Raw genomic sequence first — 14,660 nt, 5'->3', positions numbered from 1 at the left:
CTTGGCTCGCGCTGAGCTTACCCAGGTCCTATATCTTTGTGTAGACACACGGACATCTTAACAGCAAAAAGCACCACGAGCATGGATACAGCTCTGGTCAAAATACACCTGCACTGTGTTGGCCATACCATCCGCATGGCTGGCTAGCGTCTCCCACACCAAGTCTTCTATGGACAACTGACTGCGTCGAAGCGAGCTTCTGTTGGCCTGAAACGGCGCTACAAGAACAATGCAAAGGAACTCCTAAGGCAGTAAAACATCAACCCTGGCCACCTCAAGAACAAAGCTGCAAACAGACTAGCGATACCTGCAGCAACGCAACTAACATAATGAACAACATTTTCATTTACAAAATCTGACCCGTCCAACCCCCAATTAGGAGCAGGCGTCATCATCGGATACAATAAAATGCTAAGAGTAAGAGTAGTAAAGTGTCAAGGTGTTACTTATTAAAGTATTTACTGTTTAACAGTTGAATACTTGATTGCCAGTTAGGTATGCCATGTGAGTCCAAGCATTGCATGCAACCATCGGCTGTGTTCTGTCAAGTACCTTTCAGGGTTACAAAAAGGACTAATCAATCAAGCAAGGCATCACTGCAGTGAAAATAAACTTCAGTATACAGATCAACCCCTGACGCTAGTTGGCACTGATACTTCTCTTTCTAAAAAAAATTAAAATGAGCCAAAAATGCAAGTAGAGGAAGGAATCAGTAGCTGGAGAGTTGGAAATAGTTTCCAAGAAAGTAAAACACACTGCACTACAAGCAGATCAGACTTTTTCAAGGTAAATCTACTTGTGTGTTCACAAAAGTGACCAATGATGATGCAAAATTTCAAGCACTGGCAAGCCAATGGCTGCTCCATACATGTTCTCAGGTGACAGACATTTGGAGTTACCATTCTGTGACCTGGAATCAGACCCACCTGGACGTTTGTAAAGCCAATCCCGGAAGGACCGTTGCATTACAGACCATTTTGCGCAGAACAAATTTGACATATGATAATGAAGAGTCCTAAAATAGTGTCTAAGAGATACGATAGATTTCAGACCGCATTTTAAAATCATCAAACCACATATTTTACAGTGGAGATAATGACTTACTTTCAAAAAATAGATGGGTTTAATGGGTTTTTCCAGACTTTTTCTCCAAAAATGTACAATTTTTATGTAATAAACGTATTTTTTATGGCAATTTCCTTAAAAACACAAATAGTTAATAAGCAAACCTTATCCCCCGGTTAAAAATGAGGGTCCAATCTTTCAATTGGTAGTCAAGGTGTTTCTATAGCTTTTACAGATAATTTCTGTTGGACTTAAAATAAATGCTAGAAATTTGTCAGCAATGGTAGTTTCTCTTTTCTGAAAATGTCATGCTAAAAGAGTTCATTGTAACTGCCCAAGCTCAAAGGCAGCAAGCCTTCACATAATTTGTAAATCGTACTAGTGTTTTTAACATGTTTGTCTGTTCAGTAAACATCTTAAAAATGCTTTGGCGTCTGTGGCTCTCCTTGCCCAAAAGTGATGGGATTACGCTTCATTTCACCATTCTCCTCTGTCTCATCTTGAGCAGTGACCGATTGACCTAGGGTTAAAAGAGGAAATGACAATCACATTAACTAGCAGTACCGACAGATTGGCATATTATAGTTATTCTCTTAACCGTCTAATTTTGTGGACTGGTCCCACCAACCATACAACGTGTAAACCATCAATTCAGTAATAGATGTGTCACACTGAAGACTGTTATTAGCTAACTGACAACTGATGGCATATTGTTAATAGAGCACGTGTTCAAGAAAACATGCGGATGCTTTTCCCACCAGCACACTAGCGCACTCGCTTACCATCAATCACGCAGGCACCCTGCAGTCACCCCTCATTGGACATGGCACATTTAAGTTTGTGTGGCTCTCGGTTGTGGAGCTAGAGCAGATTATTATTCAGCGGCAATAAAAAGCCAATTTGGAGTTGGGAGGCTCGGCGGTCATTTGAGGGGTCGCCGTACAAGGCAAGAGGCTGCACCTATTGAGATGGATGGTGCGTTGAAAGCTGAGCCAGCTTCACTTGCATGAAAATGTGGCTGTAAAATAGTTGCGACAAAGGAAGCTTCAGAATAGTGATGCATTCAATTAAAGCATGTAGAATGGGAAATATTTGCAGTTTGTTTTTCACCCATTGTTATTTTGTCGATTAAGAATAAATTCAATATTTACTGTTTTGACCTGTCTGTGACTTGGTTTTCTTTTTGTATTAGTACAACAAAGCTTAAGTGTCCAAAGTTTATCTCCTGAAAATGCACTTAATAATATTCAAACCTCTTCTCCTTGAATATAATTACTCTATTTGCCATATATCGTCGCTGTAGGTAACTCTAGGCCATTATTATATGAGGGGTGAGTTTGGAATCCCTGAAAATGCTTCAATAATAATGTTGTACTTTCTCTGATTGAAAAGTGCTTGAATTTTGATTGACACTCTTGTAGATGCTTGAAATTGTTGCCATGTTTCTCAACATGTCTGCTTAAAAATGACACCAACACTGCTCTTTTGTGGCTTCGCTTTGCCATTGCCTTTTATGCTTCCCTCGTCGTTAACCGCAGCTGGCATTGTTTTGTATGGCATTGTATAATGAAGCGTCACAACCCCTACGGGTCACGCGCAACAGTACAGCTGCATGCTACACCGAAACAGGGCATTATGAAGTGTGTATTATTGCAAGGATTGAATATAAATTATGGGAATTTATCATGGGCCATACACACAGGTAAGGGAGTTTTTCCCAGTGATAATTTCTGATGGGAAGACCTTTGTTCATGGGGAGGGATTTGTCTCAAAAATGTTAATAAATCAGATCTTAATAAATACACATACAAGACTAGGAGTTACATATGGAAATTGCAGATATATTTTTGGCCCTGAAGAATACATGATTTACACGGGATTTCCTCTTTTGATGGTACTGGAAAAAGTCCTTTAAAAGTCCTTGAATTTGTTTATAAAAAAAGGTGTAAGAACCCTGTATATAATTAGTAAGGTTGCTCCGTAAAGATAAATGGGCTTGAAACCCAAAACTAAAAATGTGAAAAATTAGGCCAAAAAAACTAAATGTATGTACAATATAAAATAATAAATGCTAAATGCTGATTTTCTGTCCTTCTTTCAATAACTCCCATGAAACAAAATAAATACACTCAAGGGCTTAAAAGAAACCATTATGTTATACAGAAAAGGTAAAACTGCTGAGGGATCTAAAATGCATCTAACACAAGCAAGTTCATTCAACTTTGAGAAAAGTTCTGATGAAAAACAAATAGCTTCTCATTACTACACTAAACTCTCTCTCTCTCTCTCTCTTTTGCATATTTTTGGGCATGTTAGCTTTTAGGAAAGTGTCAAGAGTCAAGAAGATAGGAGAAGGAGCGAGCAGATGATAATAATCGGAATGCAAATAAAAACGGATAACACTCACATATACACCAAAGCAATAATAATAAAAATGGAAAAATAAACTCTCGCTGTATATGGTTTAGGAACAGCCAATCAACTGAATCGAGTGAATGTTACACACATAGTCCGTGTTTGAAAATAGTGTCCGTAGTTTGAGATGTCCTTAAAAAAATTCGAATTAAATTATTCCTCTTTTAATTGTTTGTTAACAATGCCCAACTGAGTTCAAAGAGAGTTTATATTCTTTACCGTGCATATGTGCTTTTATCTTATTTTTATCACCGGTGTTCCAGCCACGGAGCACATTGGGCTGGACTAAAAGGGGGAGGGGGGATTGAACCTGATATTATGCGTGTGCTCGCGGTTTTCTTATATTCTAAGATAAAAATGGTGAGGGTAAGAAAAGGGCTGTTTCAGATACAGTCCAAATGCCAACCCAAGCCCCCAAAAAGATGTAAGAAGAGGTTATTGAAATGCAGCTTATAGCGTCACTTACATGCACCGCAACACAAACAACTTGACAGAGGCTGCAATGAGGATTTCAGCCATAAGGTGGCGCCAGCAAGTAGAATATTTCAAGATTACGGACACCACCTTTAAGAATAAAAACTGACCAACTGTTGTTGATGGAGCTCTAGTTTTAGCATACACCCATGAGCCAAAGTCAGGTTAGCACCTACCAAATTCATGGAAACAGAGCAACACATACATTTTGGAGAAAAGTTGTTATTGGTAATAACTTCCTGGTTTGCGTGCGCTTGCCTCACGATTGACGTGACACCATCACAACATACTTTTTCGGTGGCATTTTTTGGTATTATATTTTTTAAGGGGCTTATCACCGAAAATGCACTTTTATGTATAAAGTTATAGTGCAAGTGAAATAAAATGTTTGGTCTAAGCAAGTATATATTTTTCAAAACACCCAATGTACAAAGTCCAATGCAAGCCAATGACATGAGCTGCATAAGTTGTACATTTTCACACATGTATTATGCCAAAGACCTCTAAAAATGTGAATGTTTGGTTGCAAATAGCCTCTTCTTCTTTTTTGGAAACAAATGCAAAAGAATATTGAAAGGTAGACACCCTTAAATGTCTAATCTCTCCGCAGGGACTGTTGACTGAAACTATTTACCAGGTTTTAGAGAATTGCAGATCAAAAGATGATTTTGCGCTCATGGCGTGTATTTTTAAACACATTTTATGATTTTCTCTGGGGTTTCATTTTATGGTAGCTCTGTTTCAAAGCCTCTCCACTTGGCAGCATTTGAGTTTTTTATTTTGGCAATAAATGTGTCGATCTATAATCACTTTTGTGGGTTTGTTGTCAGAAAAATGAGCATGGAACCTCTCCAGTCGACAATTGAAAAAAAAATTACGGCCACTTAAATGGACAATCTTTTTCAGTGTAAAAATGATGACAACTGAGAACTATTTTTTTATTTTTTTAACCATTTATATATTTACATTAACATTTTTTAACCATTCATGAGTCAAGGATCTTCATATCAGAACATCTTAGCTGTTTACAATGGACTTTCTTGCAAGGCACTGGCCAACATTTTTCAACTGGCTTCGGATTTTTTTCTCCTCTCTCTCTGTGAATGTGATAACAAGGGACAACACTTTTGCTGGACTGTAGTATTAACTGGGAACACATTTAGTTTTGGACTGACGTCTGACAAACAGTAATCTCTTGTTTTTCGCATGGGTTGCATTCCGAAAAGGTCCCGCGGCAGTCAAAACCTGCAAAGTAGAAACATTTATTTAACATTTATTTAACTTATATGACTTTAACAAAAGCACAACTAGTTATCTACAAATATTAACAAGAACGTAGAATTGCAGGTGAATGAATGAATACAGTCTTTATAGTTATAGACAACAGTACAACAAAAGTGGAGGGCTTCTCAGTTAACAAAGCGATGCAGAAAGCAGCTGGCTATTCCGATCTCTCCCGCCTTTGTCTCTGTCTACTACAAATATTACTTATTCAGGCACTACATGTATTTCTTTTAAAAGGAAGATTTTTAATTAGAAACCGAAGCGGTTAGCAAACATTTGTGGAATTATTCAGATTTGTTTTTATTTTTTCTGTTCGTTTATTTTAAACGGCCTAATGTGTGGCTATGGTTTTGCAGTGGGAAGAGGTGAGCATCATGGACGAGAAGAATATCCCCATCAGGACGTACCAAGTGTGCAACGTATTGCAGCCCAATCAGAACAACTGGCTGAGGACAGACTGGATTGCCAGGTCGGGTGCTCAGAGGGTTTACGTGGAGGTTAAGTTTACCCTGAGAGACTGCAACAGCCTGCCTGGAGTCACCGGCACTTGCAAGGTATCGGATCCAATAAATAATACAGTTTTACTGTGTTTACTGTATGATCTAAGATACTTTCAGCATTTCTATTGTATTAAGTGAAATCTTCTTATTTTTTTACTGCACAGATATACAAATTAACTTACTTTTTATTGATGTGTGTTATATGTTTGGAGTGAATTCAATTTAGTTTGTTTTATTAAAAAAAACATCTCAGCAAATGAATATTTATTTAAAACTAATTTTAGGTGGTTTCATGTCTCTCTCAATGATTAGTATCAAATTGCACATGCAACAAAGATAATTTACATATTTAGGACAGATTTTTCAAGGGGCGGAGGGTTATTTTGGTAATTATACTAAAACCAAGTGCCGGAACAGGACACTAACTAGCACCCAAAATACCCGTTACCTAGTCATGATATGCCTTAGGAATATTCTACCTTTCTTTATAAAGGCTAAGATCTTAAGCTCAATCCTAAAATGTTAATCATTACGTTCAGGTTGGGCCGGGCTTTTCTCTTACTGCCTTTGTCTCTCTGTCTCTCTCACTTTCTTAAAGTGCCACACTAGACTCTTAAGGTTGTACTGATACTGTGTTTAATGGCCCACTTTCTTTGCCTGTCAATATAACGAATAGCCTCAAAAAAGAAAAATTAAAGATGTAAATGTTTTTACAGTCTTGTTTAACTCAGATTTTGTTACAAAAGACAGACTTTAATTTGTTACCCTTCTCCCCCAACTCTTCAGAAAATAAAATTAAAAATTTTAGGTTTGCTTCGGGCTCAGTCCGGCAAATCAAGTTAATTGATCGGGCTTGTGGCGGGTCCATCTTACCTCTAATCTTTACAGAAAGATTCTCTTTGTATCATAAAATGGCTTGCCTTAACTAGAATCTCTATGTCACATTGTGATCAGGGGCACAGTGCTGGTTGTTTTGACAGATACAGCATTATAACCTGGCAAGCTGTCTGTATAAAATCACGTATTAATTGCCATCACCACATCCTGTTCTAATTGGATTTATGCTTTTACCTTTTTTCATAGTTGTCTGTACCTTGTGTTATTTTTGCTTGTTATTTTTTACTGCTACTGAGAAATCTTAAACTCACCCAAAATTTCAGTGCAAGCGTTTTTTCTGGCTCCTTCTGATGGATGATTATTGTATCCAACATAGCTCAATCTCCTTGCATTGCTCAGTTTGGCTCATTATCATATAAAGGGAAAAAATGAGCGGCGACAAAGATTAACGGATCTCACTGTTTTTCAAATGCCTTTTGTTCTGGCAGGAGACTTTCAATCTATACTACCACGAGTCTAACGAAGACAGGGAGAACTTCATCAAAGAGAGCAACTTTATTAAGGTGGACACCGTGGCGGCAGACGAGAGCTTCACTCAGGTAACAAGAGACTTATTCATCCTTCCGCCCACGTTCTATTTAATTTTCTTTTATCACGAGGAAAAAAAAAACCTTCACGCGGCACTAAGCTGTATTGTTTTTTATTTGCCGAACAAACACTTTTATCTTGGCCAAACCATGCCGGAATGAGTCTTAGTCCTTGCTAATTACTTCTCCCAAGGGGTTTATGTATTCATTAGTATTTGATTATTTGTTAATAAGGAGGATTACAAAACACTGCTTTCAATAATCCCTCGCTACTTCGCGCTTTGGTTTTGGCTGGTTCACTGCTTTTGCGGATTTTTAATTGAACTGAATTGTTTTTATTGTCATTGATGTCAATGCTATCAGATGGGCAGGTTTTGTGTGTGTGTGTGTTTGTGTGTGTGCGTGTGTGTGTGTGTTGGGTGGGCGTGGCTGTGTGCGCTACTGTGATAGGCTGGGGTATGCTGTCAATCAAACAGCGGGGCAGGCTAGCTAGTCAATGTGTCCAACAAAACAAACTGAGAAGCAAGGCAACAGCTAGGTTTTAGCGGTTTGTTACATTGAAACGAAATTGAGAGAGTGCAAAGAAATGGTGATCACAAGCGAGTGCAACCTGGATTATTATCAGGTTTGGAAAGCGACTGAAGCAGCGTCAAAAGAGAAGGCAATAGCGCTGCTACAGGTCAGGCCCACTTTGGCTAAGCTACGTAAGACTGAGGCAGCATCGGGAGAGAAAGCAACTCCGCTACCTATCAACTCTCACAATTCACCCCTGCCGACACTGTATCTCACCAATGCCAGATCCACTTCCCATTGAACAGATAACCTGGAACTACAACACGTGGGAAACTGCTACATTTGGAACGGTTGTATTTCAATTATCTGGGATACCTGGCTCAATCCAAGAATACCCAATGCTAGCATGCAGCTAGCCAACTGCTCTCTGAGTCTCTTTCCTACACTGTAAAGCAAAGCCCTCCAAATTTGTTGCACTTTTATATAATGACAATAAAGACCATTCATTCAACTGCAAGTCTGTGTTATCTGTTTTTATTTGTTGATCTATAGTTTGACCGCCGGCATTTATCATGGGGCGTCGCTACTTCACAGATTTTTATTTTCCGCAGGGGTTCTGGTCCACATTAACCGCGATAACAGAGAAATTACTGTATAATGTTTTCCATTAAATTCCATGAAATTAGCCCACTTGTTGTTGAGGATGTTTTTGCAGTGTCAGTAGGGATGCGGGTGAGCTAATTAAACCCAACTATATTTGGGCTTTAGTGGTTCTACCTGGACTGGTCAGATTAAGTTGTATACAAACCACATTTCAAATTTACACGTACTGTATGATGATGAAATTTTGTTTATCTTTTTGTTAATCCAGGTAGATGTTGGAGACCGCATCATGAAACTCAACACTGAGGTGCGGGATGTGAAAGTGACAAGCAGAAAAGGCTTCTACTTGGCCTTCCAAGATGTTGGTGCCTGCATCGCCCTGGTGTCCGTGCGGGTGTTCTACAAAACTTGCCCCCTGACTGTTCGTAACCTGGCAACCTTCCCGGACACGGTGACAGGGGCTGACACTTCTTCCTTGGTGGAAGTCAGGGGGTCTTGCATTGACCAGTCAGAAGAGAGAGAAGAGCCGAAAATGTACTGTGGTGCCGATGGAGAGTGGCTGGTTCCCATTGGTGGATGTCTTTGTAACTCTGGATACGAAGAAAAGGGCATTTCATGTAAAGGTAAGATTCTTGCTTGTTTTTGTTAAGATATGACTCATTCTACAGTGATGAAGCAAACATGGCACATTAATTCAGATGTTCCTTTCACTCTGCCACTTTATAGTAAAATGAGTTGAAGGCTGGCAAGCACATTGGCAGACACAAGTCCGTTAACATTAGCTGAACCACTAATGAAGGCTGTAAACATTACGCTCTACTTCTTTTAATTTGTCTGCGTATTTCAGAAACAACCTCTGAACTTTTTGAGTTCATAAAAGTGTGACTTGCAGGCTGGAAAGCCCATTTTTAAGCTTCTCTGAGCCTAAAACGTCCGAAAAAGCAATCATTTAATAATGACAATAACTTTTGAACCATGCATGCTAGAATCATGGCAAGCACATTGGCAGACACAAGTCCGTTAACATTAGCTGAACCACTAATGAAGGCTGTAAACATTACGCTCTACTTCTTTTAATTTGTCTGCGTATTTCAGAAACAATAGTGAAAATACTCATATTTCGTTTAAAAATAGAAATATACAACATATATTTAATAATGTTTCACCCTACCTAAACATCCCAATTTTTATTGACTAAAATACTGTAAATATAATTACTTTAGCATTTTTCTTTTGTTTTGGCTAGCAACACAACATTTTTTTCACCTAAAAAATGATTTTTATTTTAAATAGCTTGGTGAACATTGTGAAATAACCAAAATATTTCTCAATTGTTGTGTGATGTTAGATGATTTGATAAAATTTATGAAATAAGAGTAATGCCAGTGCATCTGTCACATATCAACAAATATATCACTTGTCTCTCTATCACAATAACTTAAGATCGTTGAGGCACATTTTGACTTTGATCTTTTTATAAATATTCATTTCAAAACAAGGTGCAAGCAGAGTTATTTTGTAGAAATGTCACAAAATACTGCAAACGAGAGTACTGAGATGTTTACCTTTGATGCAGACAGCTCTGGACAGTGAAGTGATCTGTGTGCATAGCTCCGCCCGTCCTTAGCGCTCACCTAATCAAATTGCCCTGTTTGCTTGGCTGGTGTTTTTGTCTTTTTACAATTTTTATGTGGGTTTCCATCATAAAGTGTCTGAAGAGTAAACCTCAATTGTTTAATGAGCTTCCATATAAAAGGTTCCTTAGCAATGTACAGCCAAAACGGGCCCTATTGGTGTGACACCTAGACTGTAAACTGTAGTGCGGTGTATGCTCTTTATACAATAGACTAGACCATTAGACTGTTCAATCCTTATAGATGAAATTTCCTTGAGCACAAATTTATCGCTTCTCAGCCTATCTTAGCCAAAAGGCCTTGATGCAAGGCCTTTTTGGCTAAGATGAGATCAAGTGTAGTATCGCTTCTCGGCCTTTTGGCCAAGATCAAGTAAATCTGATTGATTTTTGTAACATCCACTCCACGCATCGGCCCGGTATTGCAGTATCTCCGGGAACGGTGCATTCGCACTGATCGCTTCTTAGCCTTTTGGCTAGGATCTTGGCTTAGCTTCTTGGCTAGGATCAAGTGTCTCGGCCAGTTGCCTGTGAGGTGTATCATGATTTGACTGATAATATATAATGGAAAATGGACAATGACAAAAAACAAAAAAACAAATTTCTCAGAAGGTCTGCAAAACTTTTCTAAGGTGGTTTTTATATATATAAAAAAACGGTAATGTCTGTACAGTGGGACCTCGCCACTTCGCGGTTCGACGTTCGCGGCTTCAGAGCTTTCGCGGTCTGTAATGGTTAAAAAAACTGGGGGGAGCCTGCTCGTCCGACGACCCCAGTAGCGCGGCGCCATGACACGCGGCCTTCCGCGCGCTGCGGGCAAAAGGCGGCGGACGTGCGCGGGACCCCCGTAACTGGGGAATCTCCCTCGGCCGATGACCCTATTACGGCGCGCCGTTCTCGTTTCCCAGCGCGCGGTTTCGGTGCGGCTTCCGCTTCACCGCCCCCCCTAACCCCACAGGTCCCCCCAGCTACCCCTTTCCCCCGCGGCCGCCCGTCCGTCGGCCGGAGCCATTGAGGGCCGTTTAGCGCGCGCTTGGGCCTTCCGGGGACCGGGTAGGAGACGCAGGGGGCCAGCCTCAGCGCCGAGCCCCCGACCTACCGGGCCGAGTCGGCCCTCGGGCGCCATCGCGGCCCGAGCGGGAGACGCCGACCCGCTCAGCTTTTCGCGGTGTCGTGCGTATCGCGCCCGAAAGTACCCCCGCCGCTGGTTAGGGGCTCGCTCGCGAAGTATGAATCCTGTCGGGAATTTGTCTCAGATCGTCCCGGGCGGACGTAAAATCGCCCAGCTGTACGACTCTTAGCGGTGGATCACTCGGCTCGTGCGTCGATGAAGAACGCAGCTAGCTGCGAACTAATGTGATTTGCAGCTGCGATTGGCTGGCAACCAGTTCAGGGTGTCCCCTGCCCACTGCCCGGAGATGGCTGGGATAGGCTCCAGCCCCCCCGCGACCCTAATAAGGATAAGCGGTGCAGATAATGAGATGAGATTTTTTATTTTATTTTATTTTTTTCTGAAGGGGCGTAGCTACTTCGCAGATTTTCACTTTTTGCCGGTGGTTTTGGTCCCCATTAACCGGGTCTAAAAAAATAATAATTATTAAAAAAATATATTATTATTTTTTTTTAAATTTTTTTTTGAAGGTGCGCCGCTACTTCGTGGATTTTCACTTATCGCGGGTGGTTTTGGTCCCCATTAACGGCGATAACCGAGGTCCCACTGTATTCTTTAAATCATCCCTTGGCCAAATTAAGGGTTAAAAATCAAATCAGACCAGAATTACTGGGTCAGCAAGTCTGGCAGCCGCATCATTTCTTGGCAAATCTTTTTTTTTTTATTACTAATGATCCATGGCAATGTTTGTCAACAAATACATTTAATAGATATGCAATTACCGTATTTTCCGCACTATAAGGCGCACCAGGTTATAGGGCGCACCCCGAAAAAATAGTTTTTGGTCCTATTTTTGACATAGATAAGACGCACCGGATTTTAAGGCGCTACAATGGGAACGTGGACAAAACAGTCAGATAGTTAAGTCCAACTTATTACCCCCTTAACATTCCGAAAGCTTGCAAAGACGCAAATACGTGTCGAGAACACGTGCGGATGTGGTGTCCGTAAGATGTCACTCAAATGCATCGTTCCATCATTCGGAAGGTTAAAGTCTTGGGATTCAAGAAATGCTAACCATTCCTTAGTATCTATTTTCTTTTTCGCTCGCAACTTTACTGTGCATATGACAATAAACACTTGGAATTGAGTTTAATTTAAAAATAGACACTCCATTCCATCCATTATCTGCACCGCTTATCACAGAAACATCAAGTTCATTCTGAAACAAGATACAGGGACAATATAAAACCCGAAGTAGCTCACCGAAGTCGTTGTGTTCATAATAATGTGCAGCCAATGTCCTCTTATATCCGTGAGGGTAGTAAATCCAGGAGAATAAAATAATTTCAAATACAGAATAGAAAAAAATGCTTTCTCTATGCCGTCAGCCACGTGCCATAAACATTCATCTTTTTTGGCCAATTGCAGGATTTGTGTTGCTGTTTAAACCAATGCCAGCCTGTAAATGATAAAAAGGATCCGCCCCTTGACCTCCGAATAACTTTAGCCAATAGTGATCGATTCAACTGATGATTGACACATCTTTTTCGGCCAATTGCAGGATTTGTGTTGCCGTTTAAACCAATGCCAGCCTGTAAATGATAAAAAGGATCCGCCCCTTGACCTCCGATTAACTTTAGCCAATAGTGATCGATTCAAATGATGATTGACACATTGGTTAGCCAATGAAACGCCGGTAAATAAATCCCAGCATACACCGCGTACTACTTGGCGTTCGGGGGAAAATCTAGTCGGCGGCTGCAAGTTAGTTGGAAAACTTTGCAATTTTAAAATTGATCCATAAATAAGGCGCACTGTATTATAAGGCGCATGGTCAGCTTTTGAAAAAAATAAAGGCTTTTAGGTGCGCCTTATAGTGCGGAACATACGGTACCTTCGTCACTTGATGGGAAATTGCAAAAAAATTACAAACATATAGTTTGGCAATATACTTTTTTCATATCCACATTAAAGTTATTTGTCCTCATTGTGAATTGCCTTTTGGACAAAAAATACGCAGAAAAGAATCCTTTCTGTCACTTATAAGTGTGGTCCAGACTTTCCAGTAGCAAAAATGCAAGCTGTTCACACCTCTCACCAACTTGAGGCGTGGATGACGTGAACGCGAGAACGACTCCAATGTGTGTGTTTTTGTTCTCGAGACATAGAAAAAATTCTCATGAGTAGACATTCATACAACATGGTGTCACTCCCCCTATTCACTCCCACACAGATGGACCCTGACCATTGGGGGGGACACGAGGGAGCTTCTCGCTTAACTGCTCACTCTATTTTTATTTTTGGAGCCTATCCCAGAAAGCTAATTGCATAACAAACACTACCATAATTCAAAGTTTAAAAGAAGAGCGAAAGCGCTACAGACAAACAAGGACAAAAAGAGAGTTCTACTCTGTGCCAGTTGGCGATATACACAGCGGAAAGGGGCTTTTTTTTTTCTCTTCTTCAATAAGATGAGTCGTAGCCAAATTTCTGTTTGACAAATATTCTTCACCCCATTTACCCGGTTTGTTGGCTCTGAAAGGAAGGAGGAGGCTTCCAGAGAGGACCCTGAGGTCTGAAATATGTTCCTCCTCTGCAAGATTTAGGAGAAACCCTTGACTCCAGTGAACCTAGAGCAGATGTGAAGTGCCATCTATCTGTCAGTTGCGTTCTCTCTTCCCACCTTTGCTCCCACCGCCTGTCAGCTCACTGGCTGGCCTCAGCTAGCCTGGTTTGAAATCCATCAATGCGCGTGTGAATAGTAAATGCAGCTTCAGTGAAGTCTCTGACCTCCGGGGTGTCCGAAGGCCACCTTATACCATTTTAAGTTAGCAGTTGTGCGGAGGGGAAATGGGAGGAGGTGCAAGGGGGTGCTGGGGAGCTTTAGAGGTTTCTCTCTTCTCACCCGCCGTCAAGGTCACAAGGTTTCAGGATTTTCTTCATTTTGGGCTTGTGCTTTGTCAGCATAAGAGACAGACTGAAAGACACCTGCTATCTCAAGTGTACTTGGAGCAGAGCGTGTTGTTTCACACTTGTTCAATAGTTCTTTCACAGGCTGCAGGCAGACTCGTCGGAGCAAATTAAACTGAAGTGCACAGAGGATTGTTCTGTAGTTAAGGAATTCAGAAGTACTGATATCTAACAAATGAATTAATTTCTTAGGTGGAATTAAAAAAAAAATGAGAGTCGAATATTACTTCATAAGTGAAGGAAGGACAGTCAAAGATCAAACTACAATAAAATTCACAATCTGCTTTTCAAAAGTAGCAGAGTAACACACCATGTTGCATCGACACTTGCGTTACAAATGTTTATTAATAACTGGTTAAAGTACCCGTTACCGCGAATCGTAATTGTGTTCCAGCTACGTGTTAATTTGGAACGTCTTTCTGCCAACACTGATAATGTGAATGTACCAAATATTCTCTATCAGGAAGAGGTCTGGACTGCTGGTACACCAGTGTAGTCCTCGCAATGTTTAAGCACAAAGCCATTCTGGAGTATTACGTTCCTGCATTACTTGTTCTGTCACTCATTTACGATTTACAAATGCCATTGGCAATTACCAAACCCTCATCATGGATGGATATGAAAGTCATTGAAGTTTTTTTTATCAATATTTTCACAATGTAAAG

General features: G+C 40.5%; 1 protein-coding gene and 1 pseudogene across 2 annotated transcripts in view; both read left to right on the top strand.

Annotated features, from left to right (window-relative positions):
• The window catches only part of LOC148373864 (ephrin type-A receptor 4-like), a 63,913-nt gene that overhangs the window by 5,131 nt on the left and 44,122 nt on the right, over nucleotides 1-14,660 (top strand). For both annotated transcript variants that reach the window (XM_088329721.1, XM_088329727.1), the window contains 3 exons: nucleotides 5,595-5,792; nucleotides 7,064-7,174; nucleotides 8,547-8,901. In XM_088329721.1, the coding sequence (XP_088185847.1) occupies nucleotides 5,595-5,792; nucleotides 7,064-7,174; nucleotides 8,547-8,901 (664 nt within the window). The remainder of the gene's footprint in view (nucleotides 1-5,594; nucleotides 5,793-7,063; nucleotides 7,175-8,546; nucleotides 8,902-14,660) is intronic.
• Nucleotides 10,255-10,364, top strand: LOC148373865 (U2 spliceosomal RNA; annotated as a pseudogene).

This window comes from Urocampus carinirostris, chromosome 1 (assembly GCF_059441175.1).
Source record: "Urocampus carinirostris isolate Australia breed hairy pipefish chromosome 1, RoL_Ucar_1.0, whole genome shotgun sequence".
Classification (NCBI taxonomy): domain Eukaryota; kingdom Metazoa; phylum Chordata; class Actinopteri; order Syngnathiformes; family Syngnathidae; genus Urocampus; species Urocampus carinirostris.
The sequence above is the reverse complement of the archived record's forward strand: the minus strand, read 5'-3'. Positions and strand labels throughout refer to the sequence as shown.